Consider the following 22,116-nt stretch of genomic DNA (forward strand, 5'->3'; position numbering starts at 1 on the left):
GAAATGCATTCCAGGTGACTACCTCATGAAGCTGGTTGAGCGAATGACAAGAGTGTGCAAAGCTGTCATCAAGGCAAAGGGTGGCTAATTTGAAGAATCTCAAATATAACATATATTTTGATTTGTTTAACACTTTTTTGGTTACTACATGATTCCATATGTGTTATTTTCTCGTTTTGATGTCTTCACTATTATTCTACAATGTAAAAATAAAGACAAACCCTTGAATGAGTAGGTGTGTCCAAACTTTTGACTGGCAATGTATGTGTCTCTAATGTGGTCATTCATTTGGCAGGAGGTTAGGAAATGCAGCTCAGTTTCCACTTCATTTTGTTGGCAGTGTGCACACGTCCTGTCTTCTCTTGAGAGCGGGCTGAGGGGACTCTTCTTTAGGTTAATCTCTCTGTAGGTGAGGGCTTTGTGGTGGAATGTTTGGGCATCGCTTCCTTTTATGTGGTTATATAATTTAATTTAAATAACTAGCGGTTATAGTCCTAATTCTGCTCTGCATGCATTGTTTGGGGTTTTGCATTGTACACAAAGTATATATATTTTCTATCTCTCTCTCATCGCCTCTCAGGATGAGAAACATTTGGTTTTATTAATAGCTTCTTAGAACTGATGCCTGATGCTGTAAACAAAGTTGGGGAACAGGGAAACCGTAGATCTGATTGGCCAATAGCCCCTTCCACTAGCCTACTCTGACCCTCATTGGCTAGGGGGAAAATAAGTCCGTCACACAGACGCTCACACACCTCTACTCACACACACACACACACACACACACACACACACACTAACCCCTGTTACCCATGTTGAAACAATCTTAATGACACTCTCTGCCTCAACACTAAGCCCTGAAACACACACACACACACACATACATACATACATACATACATACATACATACATACATACATACATACATACATACATACACTACACACACTCATACGCACTCACACACGTAAGTCAAGAGGCAGACCCTGGGCTAATTCAGTACCGGGGAATTATGTTACTGGCTGCTCTCTATGCAGAGGAGGGGAGAGAAGAGGGGAGAGGGGGTTCGGAGGGGGAGGGATATTACAGGGAGAGGGAGGGAGTGGGGAAAGCGTAGATAAGGCTGGGGCTCGGGTGGGGTTGGAGAAGTAGCAACAGCTTGAGCTCTGGGACTACAGTGGACAGAAAGTAAGAGCGTGGTGTGCTCTCAATGAAGTGAGAAAGCCAGAGAGATATGAAAGGAAACAAGACATATCAATCTACGTAAAGGAGGGCGGACAAAAGACTGGCATCGTAATTCTACAGGAGCCGAGCGGACGGGGGGGAAAGGAGATTTTTATAGGGCACAGACAGAGATATGATAGTCCGTTTACAGAAGAGGCGTGTCTGGAAACGCTCTGAGAAAGAGGGAGATACGGAGAGGTCGGAAGAGGAGGGGGAGTGAGTGAGACAGAAAGATTAATGACAGCCAGAAAGAGCAAGAGTGAGCAGTGAGGTACAATTGGGGAGAAATAGCAAGGGAGGGAGGGGGGTGCATGAGAGCTAGAAAGAAGAAAAGGAGAGAGGGGAAAGAAACAAACTAATTGTGAGTGAGTGAGTGAGTGAGTGAGTGAAAAAAAACAAAAAGAAGAGGAGGAGGCCAGCCAGAGGAAGTAGCAGGGGGAGAGAGGCATGAGGGGACTGTTCTTCTGTATACTTACTCTGCTCATCCTGGGGACTGTCCTGACTGCATTCGTCTGGAACTTCTTCAGCGACCGGTGAGTCCCACTCCTTTCACACCAACTTCTCCCCAACTTCCTCCCTCCCGGCTGGGCAGGTGTTGGAGCCTTTAGCCCCGGGCTAGGGTGGAGTATTAGCTCTGGCTGGTGGTAGCTAGCATCCTCCAGACAGACACAGAGAGGAAGGGTGTGAGTTTCCACACTTCTGCTCTTAATACTGTGATCATTTCACATTGGTTGGTGTGAGTAGCTGCTCTAGTTGAACAAGGTTCAAGAGTTGTGCAGGGGGTGAAATATATGTTTGGTGTTGGTGGTTATGCCTGTTCACTGGTCCCTCCCCTCCACCACCTCCCCTTCTCTCTCTCTCTCCTCAGAGCAGTGTTTTTATTCCCCCCAATGCTTGTTACTTTGGGTATCTTAGCTAAACCACTGACACACCATGAATCTGTGGTGGAAAAGAGAGAGAGAGAAACGTCTGTTTGTGCCCCAGCGGAGCTGATGGATTTCATATCATAAATCTCTGTTTCTTTAACCACTATTTATGAACTCTGAACAACCTGCATTCATTTTACATCTTGTGTTGAAGCGAACTCAACTGTTTATTTGACAATGTAGAGGTAGAATAAGAGGAAGGTGTTGCAAAGGCACATGGATGGTTCAACGTTGGTGCATTTTGAAATATCATACTCAGACAAAAATATTATATCAGAGCTTATCTCCCTTTGTCCCATTAAAACATACAGGCATGTGCCTGTAGGTGTGCAATTGTGCATCTGCATACATCTACCTCTAATAACACATTTTTACTCTGTTAGATATTGATTTTAAACAGTGATCTATTTTCTGTGGGAAATTAATAAGTCATCTGTAGGCAGAGGGAGATAAGTAACTGAAAGGGGAACAGAACATTTGTACAAGAGATCGAGATAGAGAGGTCACTGTAAAATGCCTTCTCATGCTGTTACCAAAACACGCCAGATGAACACACTGTTGGTTTGTTTTCGATTAGTGTCTGCTCCTCTGTGACAGTGAAATTTGAGAGCCATTTTTTTCCAGTCATATCTTGATAAAACTAACTGTCTAAACGGTATCTGTCTGAATGTGACTCTAGACTCTCAGGTTAATCATAGAACTAAGTGTTGTTTGACATTCACCATCTGCAGGATAAGACAATTATCCCACCATAAATAACTGTCCACAAGAGTGTGGCATTGTAGAGTGGGGAAACCCATGCACCTTCTGTAGTATGTTCATCAAAGATCTCTTTGAGCTCACTTCAAGGGTGATTTTCTGTATACAGTAAGTTCAGGCTTGACCTTGCCCTTGGATTTCTTATCAGATCTAAAACAGATTTTTGAAAAAGTCCCCTGTCTTTCAGTTAATTTGTGGTTGGCACTTATGTGTGTAATGCTGCTGTGAAACCCATTCAAGTGTTCGGGGTTTCTTGTTTGATGATCAGTAAAACACGCTAGACTCAGAGGGGTAAGGTAAAATGGCTGCCCCGTGTGTTGTGTTTTGGCTTCGGTAACCCTTTAGCTCCTAACCCTTTAGCTCACCAGATTATTGTTACAGTACGCCCAACGTTCAGCTATTGATTTCATGTAAACACTGTAAATTACCACATCAACACAATTCATTCAGCGAAGGTAACATGGTAAACTCAAGCAATACACTGCAATACAACAGCAAACAATGCAGCTATACAAGTGTTGACAAGATAAGTGGTGTACTGGGCTCAAACAGAGGTCTACTTGTGACTCTGTCAAATCCATCATAGATAATTGGCTTATCTCTTGTCCTTTTCTTACTATTAACTGAGGTCATCATCCTATTCTTTCTTTCTTCCTCTGTCCCTGTTTGTGTACATAGCACAAATGTCCATCCTGGCAGCCCCCCCCACAAAGCTCCTATTAGGAACTCTGTGCCAGACCCCTCTGGAACATGCAAGGGCTGCAGGTGAGACTAGACACACGCCCTGGCAACCACTACCCACAATCCTCTCTGCTCAACAACCGCCTCATCTGTCTCTCTACTGTTATTAACTTCATTATATGGTTCAAAACTGCATTTTCTCTGTTTTGTGTGTGTATGTCTGTTTGTGCGTGTGTGTGTCAAAGGGATACAGTCACTGAAAAAGTGGTGGAGCGCTACTCTCACAGCTGGAGGAAGCAGGAGGACAATTTCACAAAGTTCAGGTGAAATATAAACACACTATAAACCCAGACTCTGGACCCCACTAAAAGCCAGCCAAAATGAGCCAAAGACCACTTTGTGAGGGTCACTAACCATAACAAAAGAGATGTTTCCTTTCTACTCCTAGAAGAATGAGAAACAAAAGCAAGTGGAAGTGTGCTTCGAAGCAGGAGAAGTGACCTGTGAAATGTTAGTGTTTACCTCTTCATGCTGTTAGTAGCAGTAGAAGTAGAGGTCAAAGAGTCATGTGTGATTGTTGCAACACCAGTCAGTCAGTCAGTAGATATTTTCCTTCTCAATGCTGTCTTCCTCAGCTTCCTGTCTCTGCAGGCTAACACTGGCTTAGTAATGCTTTCTCTGAGTATACAGAGACTTCAACCACACCATCAAAGAGAATAATAATAATAATAATATGCCATTTAGCAGACGCTTTTATCCAAAGCGACTTACAGTCATGCGTGCATACATTTTTTTGTGTATGGGTGGTCCCGGGGATCGAACCCACTACCTTGGCGTTACAAGCGCCGTGCTCTACCAGCTGAGCTACAGAGGACCACAGTAAGGAGCTTTGTGAATGAATAAACACTTGAAAGGAAGGACACTCAGAGCAGAAATTCTAAAAGACAATACTTTTCAATAAACATCCCTTTCCAATGTATGTCAAGACAGGAGGATGAGGCCTTGTTTATGTATTCCTGTATCTGATATTTTCCTAAATTTATCACCAGTAGCTTTTTAAACCTAACTTATTAACCAGTCTGTTTCAAAATAAGATACAGTGAGGGAAAAAGTATTTGATCCCCTGCTGATTTTGTACGTTTGCCCACTGACAAAGAAATGATCAGTCTATAATTTTAATGGTAGGTTTATTTGAACAGTGAGAGACAGAATAACAACAAAAAAATCAGAAAAACGCATGTAAAAAATGTTATAAATTGATTTGCATTTTAATGAGGGAAATAAGTATTTGACACCTCTGCAAACATGACTTAGTACTTGGTGGCAAAACCCTTGTTGGCAATCACAGAGGTCAGACGTGTCTCACTCCTCTTTGCAGATCTTCTCCAAGTCATTAAGGTTTCGAGGCTGACGTTTGGCAAATCGAACCTTCAGCTCCCTCCACAGATTTTCTATGGGATTAAGGTCTAGAGACTGGCTAGGCCACTCCAGGACCTTAATGTGCTTCTTCTTGAGCCACTCCTTTGTTGCCTTGTCATGCTGGAATACCCATCCACGACCCATTTTCAATGCCCTGGTGAGGGAAGGAGGTTCTCACCCAAGATTTGACGGTACATGGCCCCGTCCATCGTCCCTTTGATGCGGTGAAGTTGTCCTGTCCCCTTAGCAGAAAAATACCCCCAAAGCATAATGTTTCCACCTCCATGTTTGACGGTGGGGATGGTGTTCTTGGGGTCATAGGCAGCATTCCTCCTCCTCCAAACACGGCGAGTTGAGTTGATGCCAAAGAGCTCGATTTTGGTCTCATCTGACCACAACACTTTCACCCAGTTCTCCTCTGAATCATTCAGATGTTAATTGGCAAACTTCAGATGGCCCTGTATATGTGCTTTCTTGAGCAGGGGGACCTTGCGGGCGCTGCAGGATTTCAGTCCTTCACGGCGTAGTGTGTTACCAATTCTTTTCTTGGGGACTATGGTCCCAGCTGCCTTGAGATCATTGACAAGATCCTCCCATCCTCCCCTACCCTAGACGACGCTGAGCCAATTGTGCGCCGCCCCATGGGTCTCCCGGACGTGGCCGGCTACGACAGAGCCTGGATTCGAACCAGGATCTCTAGTGGCACAGCTAGCACTGTGATGCAGTGCCTTAGACCACTGCACCACTCAGGAGGTACATTGGAGATAATATAAGGCAAGTAATGGAAACAATAGAACACTATGGAAAATCTGGGAAACCAGGCTTGCTATTCATAGCAGACTTTAAAAAGGCATTTGATAAAGTACGACTGGGGTTTATATATAAATGCCTGGAGCATTTCAATTTTGGAGAATCTCTTATAAAATGGGTCAACATCATGTATAGTAACCCTAGGTGTAAAATAGTAAATAATGGCTATTTCTCCGAAAGTTTTAAACTGTCAAGAGGAGTGAAACAAGGTTGTCCACTATCGGCATATCTTTTTATTATGGCCATCGAGATGCTAGCTATTAAAATCAGATCCAACAACAATATCAGGGGATTAGAAAATCCAGGGCTTAAAAACAAAGGTGTCATTGTACGCAGATGATTCATGTTTTCTTTTAAATCCACAACTAGAATCCCTCCACAGCCTCATAGAGGATCTAGATATATTTTCTAACCTCTCTGGATTACAACCAAATTATGACAAATGTACTATATTACGTATTGGATCACTAAAAAATAAAAATTTTACATTACCATGTAGTTTACCAATAAAATGGTCTGATGGCATATTTATATAATGAATATGAATTCGGAGGACAGAAATTATTAAATATTAAAGCATTAGACCTATCACTAAAAGCTTCAGTCATACAAAAGTTATACTTAAATCCGAACTGGTTCTCTAGCAAATTAGTAAAATTGTCTCACCCAATGTTCAAGAATGGCCTTTTTCCCTTTATTCAGATTACAACCTCTCACTCAGTTATTTGAAAAGGAAATCATCTCCCAAATATCACTATTTCTAAAACAAGCCATAGAAAGTTGGTTGCAATTTCAATTTAATCCTCCAGAAACGACAGAACAAATAATGCAACAAATATTGTGGTTAAACTCAAATATACTAATTGACAAAAAAACTTTTTTTTTTTGACAAAATGTTTAAAAAAGGTATAATCTTTGTAAATGATATCATCGATAGGACTGGTGGAGTTATGTCGCACATGCAGCTAACAAAAACATATGGAAATGTCTGCTCTACCCAAAATTACAACCAAATAATTGCAGCCTTACCGCAAAAATGGAAGAGGAAAGTGGAAGGGGGAGAAAGTAAGGAACTTGTCTGTCGGCCTTGCATTAAAGAACAAAATTGGTTAAGGAAAACTGTGATAAATAACAAAGTATATCAGTTTCATTTAAGGACCAAAGGATTGACAGCCGTCCCATATAGATTGCAAAATAGTTGGGAAGAGATTTTTTACGTACCGATCCCATGGCATAGTGTTTATGAACTGATACGCAAAACGACACCGGATTCAAAACTTAGAATCTTTCAATTTAAATTATTATATACAATTCTTGATACCAATATAATGTTTTTTATATGGGGGATACAATCTTCCTAGCTCTGCAGATTTTGCTGTGAAGAGACAGAATCATTAGATCATTTGTTTTGGTACTGTCCATTTGTAGCTTGTTTTTGGACACAGGTCCAGGAATGGCTAAAGGATTGCAATATTTACCTGGAGCTAACCTTGCAGATAGCATTACTGGGTGATCTGAAAAGTCATAGTCAATCGATCAATAATATAATAATACTTTTAGCAAAAAAGTGTATTTTCAATTCACAATCTGTAGAAACAATGAGAATAGAAAAGGTTCAGAACTTTTGTAAGACATCACTGTACAGTTGAAATATATATGGCAAATAGAAATCCTATATGGATGGTGTTGGGAGATAGATGGGAGGTGTTGAATGGAATTGAAGGATGGGACAAATAACAACTAACAACAAATAATAACAAGATAACTAATAATGTAGGCATACTGTGTCCATAATAAGTATATAGGTTGTAGGTTGGGAGCTTTTGTGAAAAAGCACAGTTAGAAAGATATGGCATATAGAAGCAAACCGGATGGACATCATGAAAATGATCGGAGAGGTTGAGAGTAGAAGAAGTTCAGGAGAAAAAACAAACAAAATATAATTATTGTAAAATTGACTGTGTCCATAAAATGTAGATAGTAAGTATAAGCTGGAAGTAGAGGCCTAAGCATTGTTGTTCACTAGTTTACTCCAAGTAGGGAAAGTGTGGCGGGGTTGGAAAGTAATAAAGGGGAATATATATATTTTTTGAAGTGTATTTATGTATGTGTGTATGTGTATATGTGTATATGTGTATATATATGTATATATATATATATATATATACAGTGGGGAAAAAAAGTATTTAGTCAGCCATCAATTGTGCAAGTTCTCCCACTTAAAAAGATGAGAGAGGCCTGTAATTTTCATCATAGGTACACGTCAACTATGACAGACAAAATGAGATTTTTTTTTCCAGAAAATCACATTGTAGGATTTTTTATGAATTTATTTGCAAATTATGGTGGAAAATAAGTATTTGGTCAATAACAAAAGTTTCTCAATACTTTGTTATATACCCTTTGTTGGCAATGACACAGGTCAAATGTTTTCTGTAAGTCTTCACAAGGTTTTCACACACTGTTGCTGGTATTTTGGCCCATTCCTCCATGCAGATCTCCTCTGCATGTCGCTGGGCAACACGGACTTTCAACTCCCTCCAAAGATTTTCTATGGGGTTGAGATCTGGAGACTGGCTAGGCCACTCCAGGACCTTGAAATGCTTCTTACGAAGCCACTCCTTCGTTGCCCGGGCGGTGTGTTTGGGATCATTGTCATGCTGAAAGACCCAGCCACGTTTCATCTTCAATGCCCTTGCTGATTGGCTGGAGGTTTTCACTCAAAATCTCACGATACATGGCCCCATTCATTCTTTCCTTTACACGGATCAGTCGTCCTGGTCCCTTTGAAGAAAAACAGCCCCAAAGCATGATGTTTCCACCCCCATGCTTCACAGTAGGTATGGTGTTCTTTGGATGCAACTCAGCATTCTTTGTCCTCCAAACACGACGAGTTGAGTTTTTACCAAAATGTTATATTTTGGTTTCATCTGACCATATGACATTCTCCCAATCCTCTTCTGGATCATCCAAATGCACTCTAGCAAACTTCAGACGGGCCTGGACATGTACTGGCTTAAGCAGGGGGACACGTCTGCCACTGCAGGATTTGAGTCCCTGGCGGCGTAGTGTGCTACTGATGGTAGGCTTTGTTACTTTGGTCCCAGCTCTCTGCAGGTCATTCACTAGGTCCCCCCGTGTGGTTCTGGGATTTTTGCTCACCGTTCTTGTGATCATTTTGACCCCACGGGGTGAGATCTTGCGTGGAGCACCAGATCGAGGGAGATTATCAGTGGTCTTGTATGTCTTCCATTTCCTAATAATTGCTCCCACGGTTGATTTCTTCAAACCAAGCTGCTTACCTATTGCAGATTCAGTCTTCCCAGCCTGGTGCAGGTCTACAATTTTGTTTCTGGTGTCCTTTGACAGCTCTTTGGTCTTGGCCATAGTGGAGTTTGGAGTGTGACTGTTTGAGGTTGTGGACAGGTGTCTTTTATACTGATAACAAGTTCAAACAGGTGCCATTAATACAGGTAACGAGTGGAGGACAGAGGAGCCTCTTAAAGAAGAAGTTACAGGTCTGTGAGAGCCAGAAATCTTGCTTGTTTGTAGGTGACCAAATACTTATTTTCCACCATAATTTGCAAATAAATTCATAAAAAATCCTACAATGTGATTTTCTGGATTTTCTTTCTCAATTTGTCTGTCATAGTTGACGTGTACCTATGATGAAAATTACAGGCCTCTCTCATCTTTTTAAGTAGGAGAACTTGCACAATTGGTGGCTGACTAAATACTTTTTTTCCCCACTGTATATACAATAGGGAGAACAAGTATTTGATACACTGCCAATTTTGCAGGTTTTCCTACTTACAAAGCATGTAGAGGTCTGTAATTTTGATCATAGGTACATTTCAACTGTGAGTGACGGAATCTAAAACAAAAATCCAGAAAATCACATTGTATGATTTTTAAGTAATAATTTGCATTTTATTGCATGACATAAGTATTTGATACATCAGAAAAGCAGAACTTAATATTTGGTACAGAAACCTTTGTTTGCAATTACAGAGATCATACGTTTCCTGTAGGTCTTGACCAGGTTTGCACACACTGCAGCAGGGATTTTGGCCCACTACTCCATACAGACCTTCTCCAGATCCTTCAGGTTTCGGGGCTGTCGCTGGGCAATACGGAATTTCAGCTCCCTCCAAATATTTTCTATTGGGTTCAGGTCTGGAGACTGGCTAGGCCACTCCAGGACCTTGAGATGCTCCTTACGGAGCCACTCCTTAGTTGCCCTGGCTGTGTGTTTCGGGTCGTTGTCATGCTGGAAGACCCAGCCATGACCCATCTTCAATGCTCTTACTGAGGGAAGGAGGTTGTTGGCCAAGATCTCGCTATACATGGCCCCATCCATCCTCCCCTCAATACGGTGCAGTCGTCCTGTCCCCTTTGCAGAAAAGCATCCCCAAAGAATGATGTTTCCACCTCCATGCTTCACGGTTGGGATGGTGTTCTTGGGGTTGTACTCATCCTTCTTCTTCCTCCAAACACAGTGGAGTTTAGACCAAAAAGCTATATTTTTGTCTCATCAGACCACATTACCTTCTCCCATTCCTCCTCTGGATCATCCAGATGGTCATTGGCAAACTTCAGACGGGCCTGGACATGCGCTGGCTTGAGCAGGGGGACCTTGCGTGCGCTGCAGGATTTTAATCCATGACGGCGTAGTGTGTTACTAATGGTTTGCTTTGAGACTGTGGTCCCAGCTCTCTTCAGGTCATTGACCAGGTCCTGCCGTGTAGTTCTGGGCTGATCCATCACCTTCCTCATGATCATTGATGCCCCACGAGGTGAGATCTTGCATGGAGCCCCAGACCGAGGATGATTGACCGTCATCTTGAACTTCTTCCATTTTCGAATAGTTGCACCAACAGTTGTTGCCTTCTCACCAAGCTGCTTGCCTATTGTCCTGTAGCCCATCCCAGCCTTGTGCAGGTCTACAATGTTATCCCTGATGTCCTTACACAGCTTTCTGGTCTTGGCCACTGTGGATAGGTTGGAGTCTGTTTGATTGAGTGTGTAGACAGGTGTATTTTATACAGGTAACGAGTTCAAACAGGTGCAGTTAATACAGGTAATGAGTGGAGAACAGGAGGGCTTCTTAAAGAAAAACTAACAGGTCTGTGTGAGCCGGAATTCTTACTGGTTGGTAGGTGATCAAATACTTATGTCATGCAATAAAATGCAAATTAATTACTTAAAAATCATAATGTGATTTTCTGGATTTTTGTTTTAGATTTCGTCTCTCACAGTTGAAGTGTACCTATGATAAAAATTACAGACCTCTACATGCTTTGTAAGTAGGAAAACCTGCAAAATCGGCAGTGTATCAAATACTTGTTCTCCCCACTGTGTGTGTGTATATATATATATATATATATATATATATATATATATATATATATATATATATATATATATATTTTAAAAAAACATGGGGGATTGGAAGTGATGCAGACAATTACGTTGATGAAAGTTAGTCTATCTGCAATATTAAGCTTATCTACCCCCCCCCCCCCCCCCCACAAAGAAATGCTGTCTCTTTATCTTATAATCAAAAGGTTATTTTTGTGTTCTCAGGTCTCTTCTGCGTGACAAATGTCATGGAGTCACCAAGGCTATGGTGACACAGGCCAACACTCCTCTGGGGTCAAAGGTTGTGTACGATGGAGAGAAGAGGAAGCCTCTTCAGGTGACCCCTGAACTGTTCAGCACTTTCGCTAAGGTTCGTTGCTCTGGTCCAGAGTGTCACCTCAATGATTAGTGTGTGTTTAAGAAAGAGAGTGACATGACACATGTTGTGTTGCCTACAGGAGAATCCTTTTGTGAATACGACATGGGATACGTGTTCTGTTGTTGGGAATGGGGGAATCCTAGCTAACAGCAGCTGTGGAGAGAAAATCGACTCTGCACAGTTTGTTATCAGGTGTGAGACAGAAAACCTACTCCACAATAATTACCTTTTCCTCTCAAACATTGTTAGACACAAATTTACTGACTACTTCCCTCTGTCTCCCTCTCTCAGGTGTAACCTCCCTCCTCTGGAAAATGGCTATAAGAGAGACGTGGGCAACAAGACCGACCTGGTGACAGCTAATCCCAGCATCCTCATGGAGAAGTGAGTTTGGGAGCTCATTGGGCTTCTCATACTTCTTATCACCTGGTATTTTATGGTGGATTAAGAAATTACCTGATCATATATTCTGGTGCTGGTCAAATTCATCTCCTCCAGCTGTTCTTCACCTCTTTTTTTCACTCCATCCCATCCTCTCTCAGATATGGGGGCCTGCAGGGGCGTCGTCGGCCCTTCGTGGAGAGCCTGCGTAGCTATGGCGACTCCCTGATGCTCCTGCCAGCCTTCTCGTACGGCCACAACACGCCCGTGTCTCTGCGGGCCCTCTACACCATCCAGGACTTTGACAGCCCCTCGCGGCCCGTCTTCTTCAACCCAGAGTACCTCCAGAGTCTGGCTGTCTTCTGGCGGGGCCAGGGCCTGCAGACGGTACGCCTCAGCACAGGACTCATCGTGGCTAGCCTGGCGCTGGAGCTGTGTGCCAACGTGCATCTCTACGGGTTCTGGCCCTTTAATCAACACCCCCACAGACACCAGCCCCTCACCAACCACTACTACGACAACAGGCAGAGTAAGAAGACGGTGCACTCCATGCCCGCTGAGTTTGACCACCTGCTGAGGCTCCACAGCCAGGGTGTGCTCAGGATACACCTGGGAGAGTGTGTGCCCGCTGCCAGGTAGGCCCCACCCCTTTACCGGAACCTTACTTACAGCTAGGACAGACACAACAGGGGCATAGGGCCCTCCTATAGACTCTCTCAGGAGTCTTACCCAGTCATGTCTTTGCTACGTGCCAGATCGGATGGCCCCGACTGGCCCCAAACGGTCTGGCATTCAGCACAGGGGCATGTTTTATGTGCCAACTAGCTGGTCACAGTGGAGGAGCAAGGTGGAGGCTGGGACGTGTAGTCTCCACAGCAGCCGTTTATAGATTCTCAGTGTGAGAGTCTGCAGAACAGGTTGATCCGCAATCAAATGATTTGTACTGTACCCAAAATGGGTGTAAATACATTAAGTATGCATATCATCTACTGTATAGATTTACAATTATGTATTTATCATTACAAGTGTTCCAGCTGGAATCTAGAGAATGTTTTTGTTTTGTTGGACTTCAACTGAGAAGCCATTTTAGTGGTTAAACATGTATGGTTTAGATGAGGCCTTCCAAACTACAGGGGGGTCAGTGTAGTGCCTAATATGACTCAGCTTCCTGACTGTAGCCAAAGATACCACATTTGAGCCTTTAAGAGTTAACAGAATGTATGGTAATGTCAATCAAATACGTCCTGGATTGGACAATCTTTAGCAGGACTATTACATTCAGATTTACAGTACCAGTCAAAAGTTTGGACACACCTACTCATTCAAGGGTTTTTCTGTATTTGTACTATTTTCTACATTGTAGAATAATAGTGAAGACATCAAAACGATGAAATAAGTGTTAAACAAATCAAAATATATTTTAGATTTTAGATTCTTCAAAGTTGCCACCCTTTGCCTTGATGACAGCTTTGCACACTCTTGCATTCTCTCAACCAGCTTCACCTGGAATGCTTTTCCAACAGTCTTGAAGGAGTTCCCACATATGCTGAGCACTTGTTGGCTGCTTTTCCTTCACTCTGCGGTCCAACTCATCCTTAACCATCTCAATTGGGTTGAGGTCGGGTGATTGTGGATACCAGGTCATCTGATGCAGCACTCCATCACTCTACTTCTTCGTCAAATAGCCCTTACACAGCCTGGAGGTGTGTTCGGTCATTGTCCTGTTGAAAAACAAATGATAGTCCCACTAAGCGCAAACCAGATGGGATGGCGTATCGCTGTAGAATGCTGTGGTAGCCATGCTGGTTAAGTGTGCCTTGAATTCTAAATAAATCACAGACCGTGTCACCAGCAAAGCACCCCCACACCATCACACCTCCTCCATGATTCAAGGTGGGAACCACACATGCGGAGATCATCTGTTCACCTACTCTGCGTCTCACAAAGACACGGTGGTTGGAACCAAAAATCTCAAATTTGGACTCCTCAGACCAAAGGACAGATTTCCACCAGTCTCTAATGTCCATTGCTCGTGTTTCTTGGCCCAAGCAAGTCTCTTCTTCTTATTGGTGTCCTTTAGTAGTGGTTTCGTTGCAGCAATCTCCTCCGAACAGTTGATGTTGAGATGTGTCTGTTATTTGAACTCTGTGAAGCATTTATTTGTGCTGCAATCTGAGGTGCAGTTAACTCTAATGAATCTATCCTCTGCAGCAGAGGTACAGTGAGGGAAAAAAGAATTTGATCCCCTGCTGATTTTGTATGTTTGCCCACTGACAAAGACATGATCAGTCTATAATTTTAATGGTAGGTTTATTTGAACAGTGAGAGACAGAAAAACAACAAAAAAATCCAGAAAAACGCATGTCAAAAATGTTATAAATTGATATGCATTTTAATGACGGGAAATAAGTATTTGACCCCTCTGCAAAACATGACTTAGTACTTGGTGGCAAAACCCTTGTTGGCAATCACAGAGGTCAGACATTTCTTGTAGTTGGCCACCAGGTTTGCACACATCTCAGGAGGGATTTTGTCCCACTCCTCTTTGCAGATCTTCTCCAAGGTCAATAAGGTTTCAAGGCTGACGTTTGGCAACTCGAACCTTCAACTCCCTCCACAGATTTTCTATGGGATTAAGGTCTGGAGACTGGCTAGGCCACTCCAGGACCTTAATGTGCTTCTTCTTGAGCCACTCCTTTGTTGCCTTGGCCGTGTGTTTTGGGTCATTCCATGACCCATTTTCAATGCCCTAGCTGAGGGTAGGAGGTTCTCACCCAAGATTTGACGGTACATGGCCCCGTCCATCGTCCCTTTGATGCGGTGAAGTTGTCCTGTCCCCTTAGCAGAAAAATACCCCCAAAGCATAATGTTTCCACCTCCATGTTTGATGGTGGTGATGGTGTTCTTGGGGTCATAGGCAGCATTCCTCCTCCTCCAAACACGGCGAGTTGAGTTGATGCCAAAGAGCTCGATTTTGGTCTCATCTAACCACAACACTTTCACCCAGTTCTCCTCTGAATCATTCAGATGTTCATTGGCAAACTTCAGACGGGCCTGTATATGTGCTTTCTTGAGCAGGGGGACTTGCGGGCACTGCAGGATTTCAGTCCTTCACGGCGTAGTGTGTTACCAATAGTTTTCTTGGTGACTATGGTCCCAGCTGCCTTGAGATCATTGACAAGATCCTCCCGTGTAGTTCTGGGCTGATTCCTCACCGTTCTCATGATCATTGCAACTCCATGAGGTGAGATCTTGCATGGAGCCCCAGGCCGAGGGAGATTGACAGTTCTTTTGTGTTTCTTCCATTTGCAAATAATCGCACCAACTGTTGTCACCTTCTCACCAAGCTGCTTGGCGATTGTCTTGTAGCCCATTCCAGCCTTGTGTAGGTCTACAATCTTGTCCCTGACATCCTTGGAGAGCTCTTTGGTCTTGGCCATGGTGGAGAGTTCGGAATCTGATTGATTGATTGCTTCTGTGGACAGGTGTCTTTTATACAGGTAACACGATGAGATTAGGAGCACTCCCTTTAAGAGTTTGCTCCTAATCTCAGCTCGTTACCTGTATAAAAGACACCTGGGAGCCAGAAATCTTTCTGATTGAGAGGGGGTAAAATACTTATTTCCCTCATTAAAATGCAAATCAATTTATAACATTTTTGACATGCGTTTTTCTGGATTTTTTTGTTGTTATTCTGTCTCTCACTGTTAAAATAAACCTACCATTAAAATGATAGACTGATCATTTCTTTGTCAGTGGGCAAACTTACAAAATTAGTAGGGGATCAAATACTTTTTTCCCTCACTGTAACTCTGGGCCTTCCTTTCCTGTGGCGGTCCTCATGAGGGCCAGTTTCATCATAGCGCTTGATGTTTTTTGCGACTATACTTGAAGAAAGTTTCCGGATTGACTGACCTTCATGTCTTAAAGTAATGATGGACTGTCATTTCTCTTTGCTTATTTGAGCTATTCTTGCCATAATATGGACTTGGTCTTTTACCAAATAGGGCTATCTTCTGTATACCCCCCCTACCTTGTCACAACACAATTTATTGGCTCAAACGCATTAAGAAGGAAAGAAATTCCACACATTAACTTTTAACAAGGCACACCTGTTAATTGAAATGCATTCAAAATCAAATCAAATCAATTTTTTTGCCACATGCACCGAATACAACAGGTGTAGACATTACAGTGAAATGCTTACTTACAAGCCCTTAACCAACAAAAAGTAAAATAAAAAAGGTTTTAAGTAAAAAAAATAAAAGCAAATAACTAAAGAGCAGCAGTAAAATAAAATAACAGTAGGGAGGCTACATACAGGGGGGTACCGGTACAGAGTCAGTGTGCGGGGGCACCGGCTAGTCGAGGTAACTGAGTTAATATGCACGTTGGTAGAGTTAAAGGGATTATGCATAAATAATAAACAGAGTAGCAGCAGCGTAAAAGAGGGGGGTGGGGTGGGGTGGGTTGGCAGTGCAAATAGTCTGGGTAGCCATGATTAGCTGTTCAGGAGTCTTATGGCTTGGGGGTAGAAGCTGTTGAGAAGCCTTTTGGACCTAGACTTGGCGCTCCGGTACCGCTTGCCGTGCAGTAGCAGAGAGAACAGTCTATGACTAGGCTGGCTGGAGTAAGATCCTGGATGGCAGGAAGCTTGGCCTCAGTGATGTACTGGGCCATACGCACTACCCTCTGTAGTGCCTTGCGGTCGGAGACCGAGCAGTTGCCATACCAGGCGGTGATGCAACCAGTCAGGATGCTCTCGATGGTGCGGCTGTAGAACTTTTTGAGGATCTGAGGACCCATGCCAAATCTTTTCAGTCTCCTGAGGGGGAATAGGCTTTGTCGTGCCCTCTTCACGACTGTCTTGGTGTGTTTGGACCATGATAGTTTGTTGGTGATGTGGACACCAAGGAACTTGAAGCTCTCAACCTGTTCCACTACAGCCCCGTCGATGAGAATGGGGGCATTCTCAGTCCTCTTTTTTCCCCTGTAGTCCACAATAATCTCCTTTGTTTTGATCACGTTGAGGGAGAGGTTGTTATCCTGCCACCACACGGCCAGGTCTCTGACCTCCTCCCTATAGGCTGTCTCATCGTTGTCGGTGATCAGGCCTACCACTGTTGTGTCGTCGGCAAACTTAATGATGGTGTTGGAGTCGTGCCTGGCCATGCAGTCATGGGTGAATAGGGAGTACAGGAGGGGACTGAGCACGCACCCCTGAGGGGCCCCCGTGTTGAGGATCAGCGTAGCAGATGTGTTGTTACCTACCCTGTCAGGAAGTCCAGGATCCAGTTGCAGAGGGAGGTGTTTAGTCCCAGGATCCTTAGCTTGGTGATGAGCTTTGAGGGCACTATGGTGTTGAACGCTGAGCTGTAGTCAATGAATAGCATTCTCACGTAGGTGTTCCTTTTGTCCAGGTGGGAAAGGGCAGGGTGGAGTGCAATAGAGACTGCAACATCTGTGGATCTGTTGGAACGGTATGCAAATTGGAGTGGGTCTAGGGTTTCTGGGATAATGGTGTTGATGTGAGCCATGACCAGCCTTTCAAAGCACTTCATGGCTACAGACGTGAGCGCTACGGGTCGGTAGTCATTTAGGCAGTTTATCTTAGTGTCCTTGGGCAAAGGGACTATGGTGGTCTGCTTGAAACATGTTGGTATTACAGACTCAGTCAGGGACATGTTGAAAATATCAGTGAAGACACTTGACAGTTGGTCAGCCCATGCTCGGAGTACACGTCCTGGTAATCCGTCTGGCCCTGCGGCCTTGTGAATGTTGACCTACTTAAAAGTCTTACTCACATTCCAGGTGACTAACTCATGAAGCTGGTTTAGAGAATGCCAAGAGTGTGCAAAGCTGTCATCAAGGCAAAGGGTGGCTACTTTGAAGAATCTCAAATATAAAATATATTTTGATTTGTTTAACACTTTTTTTGGTTACTACATGATTCTATGTGTTATTTCATAGTTTTGATGTCTTCACTATTATAACTACAATGTAGAAAATAGTAAAAATAAAGAAAACCCCTTGAAGTGTGTCCAAACTTTTGACTGGTACTGTATATTTAATATCAATGATGATTAAATGTGTTGTCTCATTATGACATAGTGTATTAAACATTCAATGTGGTACTGGGTCGTTCCACGTAATGAGTCCCTTTTGCGTCTCTTTGATATTTTAAGGAGAAATTGTGCACCAATATTGAATTTTAAAAGACTGTTATATTAAATGAAGTGCCCTTTAATATAGACCACATGGAAAATTGAATAAATCAGATTTTTAACATGAATAAAGACTTGCTAAAGTGCCAAAATTCTGCATTTTTATATGTTCCTCTGTGCACCCTCTGTGAATTCAAGAAAGATTGTAACCCACTTAACCCCAACATATTTTCACCATCATTGTAAAGCCCTAGTTATTTTGTTGCTTCGACAAAGTCATTTCTGAAGATTATAATTTATTTCATGTGATTTAGTTATTAATTTTAAAGTAAAAAACAACAACCTGTCCCTCATTTTAAGGTCAACCCTGTTACGTGAACTGAACTCTCGTTTTAATATGGTGAAACTATTCAATTTTTTTGTATTATTGGGAAAATAAACATTGAATATTTAATAGTTAAATCATAGTGTAAAAGCAGGGGAGGTGGTGCTACTCTTTTTGGCAATTTTCTGGTGTTTTGTGGTGGAAAACTGAGTGGGTCGAGCATAACACGTCAACCCTGTTACCCATAGAGGAACAGGCTAGAAATGTTTTAACAATTTCATTTTTTTTTTGTGACGCTTGCATTCAAGTGCCCCTCTCTGTTGCACACAACAAGCTTCCATTCCTCCTGTCACAAGGGGATTTATGGCTGATTTAAGATGAAATCCTCAACCCTGTTGCGGTTAACCCTGATACTTTATTTGGCACTTAATAGGCACTTACTATAGTCATTTTTTTTATTCAACCTCTTGAGATGGGAAAACAAGTTTTTTTTATTAAGTTGAACATGTGCTCTTCATGACAGAATGTTACAATTAGGTGAAATAAAACGGGGGGTTTTCTCCACCAAGTTAGACGACCCAAAACCCAGCTAACAACAATCGTTCCCACAACTTTAGGTCACCAGAAGGGACTCATTTCCTGGAACGACCCTACTACTATACCAACACTTTGTTTAATCATTTCAAAATACATTTTGGGAAAGAAAAACAGTGTTTCAATGATCCTGTAAACATAAAATAACAACAAAGGGTTCTAACACAGCAAGGACTGTCCTAGATACCTTACCCAGGCCAAACTAACTCAGAGTAATGATGCTGGAGCACACAATTGTCTTTGCACCTAATTTAGAAACAAATGTGAAAATATTCAAGTGAGTGTCATTAGTCCAATGTTTGAAAGTGACCTGGCACAGTTTGTTTTATTAATAATATTACCACACTGATGTTACATAACCCTTCAAACAGAGATCTTTTCCATTCTGGTTCTTTGTACCGTTTGGCAGTCCTGGATGTAGCACAGAGATGGCCTGGGCCCCAGCCTCATTCTCGGGCCTCAGTCTCCAGGCTGGCTCTCTGGGTAGTGCCATGGCCACACTGGCACAACGCAAGACAACCACCCAGACCCAGAAGCCTTGGGCTGGGCCTGACACCAATGTCTTTGGACCCTCAGGACTGGGGCAGGGTGCCACTGAAGACCCCACACAGGGTTCAGACTCAGAGCAGAGGACAAAACAGAGGAGGGGGAACAGAAGGTGACCAGGGAAGTGATGACACCCATAAACATTTCTGGGGAGTCTCCTTTCAAAAATGGTTTCCATGGTTACCAGCTCACACAGGTCAAAGCGTTATAATTAAGCAATAAGGCCAGAGGAGGTGTGGTATATGGCCAATATACCACGGCTAAGGGCTGTTCTTTTGCACGACGCAACGCAGAGTGCCTGGACACAGCCCTTAGCCATGGTATATTGGCCATAGGTCACAAACTCCCGAGGTGCCTTATTGCTATTATAAACGGGTTACCAACGTAATTAGAGCAGTACAAATACATGTTTTGTCATACCCGTGGTATACCACGGCTGTCAGCCAATCAACATTCAGGGCTCGAACCACCCAGTTTATAACAACAAATACTCCCCTCCTGTGACCATGGTGACAGTAAATAATCTGTGATGTGACTAAATAACAACATTAGTAAGGGAGTGAGGGAAAGGTGGGGGGATGCAGGATTGACAGTTCACTTATTAGCACTGTAGCTGCTATAAGTAATAGGTTAAAACCAGATGCATGGGTAAGAAGGGCATTCTAGAGCTTGCATTATTTCCCTATAATACAAGGTATATTTGGAAGGTAGAATTCAATGGATATAGTTCATTCTTACATGTTCTATGTTTGAGCTGCTTTTGAACGCAAAAGTAGAATTGAAAACATTATTGCCAATTTTGAATTCGATTTTCATAATGGTGTAGTATCTGAGGAATTATGACTTTGCTAACGTTTTCAAATGGTAGCTTAGAGAATGTTGATTTGGCCCAGGGAGATCTGGAGAGCAGTTCTATAGGAGTACCCTAAAGCAGAGGAAGTCTGTTAGGTGACCTCCTGGGATTGGTCTGTAGGGGAAACACCCATATCAGATTACATAGGATAAATACTTGGTTGAGACAAAGGAGGTCAGAATAGCATATTTAGAATTTGGGTTGGCTGTTCTCCGGGTGCCTGCAGGTATCTGTAAATTGATGCTGAAATACTCTGATATAATAAACCTTTATAATCAAAGTACAGCGTCAGCGGATTTCCTTGTTCTCACAGCATAATTAGCAACGTTTTCTCGACACAACAATGGTAAGCTAGGACTGATGGTTTGATTAGCTAAACTAGCAAATATGTTTGTTTGGTTACCATGGCAACTACTGTAGCTATGTAGTAAACTTGCTAGTTACTTCAGTGGATGTTGAACGCATTTCTAGCGGCAAATGTATTACATTATTGCCATGGTAATAATCAACTCGGGGCTCTATGCGTTCTCTGGAAAATAATGCAACTCTGTGGAAGGTCAGTTCCACTCCACTAGCGGATCGTGGACCACACCTTCCACCTCGTTCATTATTTTCCATAGAACGCATAGCCCCTCGTTGATTATCCCTTACCTACATTTCTTCAACCCCACTCTAATATGCTTCCAAAGATGGAATTTAACTGACTTATGCCACCACCAATAGCGTTAACTATGTATGGAATGCTGTGTGAGAATGTCTTACCATTGAGGCTGGTTGTAGCGCTAAAGCATCTTTTACTTTAGACTAGCTTGGTTGTTACGTGAATGCAGTTTTTTATTGGAACCAACTGGGCACACACTGTTGAATCAACGTTGTTTCCACGTGATTTCAATGAAATTACATTGAACTAACGTGGAATAGACGTTGAATTGACTGTGAAATCATGTGAATGTCTGTATCAGATTTTCTGTGACTGAAGTCATGAGAAGTGTAATTCAGATTGAGTGAATAAACATGCTCATCATGGAGGTTCTGGTAGTGTCAGTGATTGGCTGAACCGGTTTGGGTAATAAACCCTATCTACTTTGACAATGTTACAGTATTTGATATATGAATGGTGCCCAGTGGTGGAAAAAGTACACAAAAGTCATATTTGAGTAAAAGTAATGATACCTTAATAGAAAATGACTCAAGTGAAAGTCACCCAGTAAAATACTACTTGAGTAAAAGTCTACAAATATTTGGTTTAAAATATACTTAAGTATCAAAAGTATATGTAATTGCTAAAATATATTTAAGTATCAAAAGTAAAAGTATAAATAATTTCACATTCCTTACATTAAGCAAATCAGACAGCACCATTGTATTGTTTTTTTAAATTTACGGATATCACACTCCAACACTCAGACATCATTTACAAACAAAGCATGTGTGTTAAGTGAGTCCGCCAGATCAGAGGCAGTAGGGATGACCAGAGATGTTCTCTTGATAAGTGTGTTAATTTGACAATTTTCCTGCCTGCTAAGCATTCAAAATGTCACGAGTACTTTTGGGTGTCAGGGAAAATGTATGGAGTAAAAAGTACATTATTTTCTTTAGGAATGTAGTGGAGTAAAAGTAAAAGTAGTCAAAAATATAAATAGTAAAGTACAGATTTTAAAAAACTACTTAAGTAGTACTTTAAAGTATTTT

At 42.3% G+C, this 22,116-nt stretch overlaps 1 protein-coding gene across 1 annotated transcript; it reads left to right on the forward strand.

Moving 5' to 3' along the window:
- Positions 1–1,332: 1,332 nt before the first annotated feature.
- Positions 1,333–21,452, forward strand: LOC311104541 (alpha-N-acetylneuraminide alpha-2,8-sialyltransferase-like). Its single transcript, XM_084146406.1, has 8 exons — positions 1,333–1,759; positions 3,590–3,676; positions 3,838–3,915; positions 11,408–11,552; positions 11,641–11,753; positions 11,853–11,945; positions 12,104–12,577; positions 19,435–21,452. Exons 1-8 carry the CDS (start codon positions 1,674–1,676, stop codon positions 19,685–19,687), a joined length of 1,329 nt encoding a protein of 442 aa, XP_084002532.1. The 5' UTR covers positions 1,333–1,673; the 3' UTR covers positions 19,688–21,452.
- The last annotated feature ends 664 nt before the right edge of the window (positions 21,453–22,116 follow it).

Source organism: Coregonus lavaretus (genome assembly GCF_964263955.1).
Source record: "Coregonus lavaretus genome assembly, chromosome: 28".
In the NCBI taxonomy this organism is placed as follows: Eukaryota; Metazoa; Chordata; class Actinopteri; order Salmoniformes; family Salmonidae; genus Coregonus; species Coregonus lavaretus.

What these genes read in the sequence shown, in the direction of transcription:
- LOC311104541 (XM_084146406.1), top strand. Translation starts at nt 1,674, where the DNA reads ATGAGGGGACTGTTCTTCTGTATACTTACTCTGCTCATCCTGGGGACT. An exon ending in TGGAACTTCTTCAGCGACCG is followed by an intron (nt 1,760 to 3,589) that starts GTGAGTCCCACT and finishes TTGTGTACATAG; the next exon opens with CACAAATGTCCATCCTGGCA. An exon ending in GACAATTTCACAAAGTTCAG is followed by an intron (nt 3,916 to 11,407) that starts GTGAAATATAAA and finishes TTGTGTTCTCAG; the next exon opens with GTCTCTTCTGCGTGACAAAT.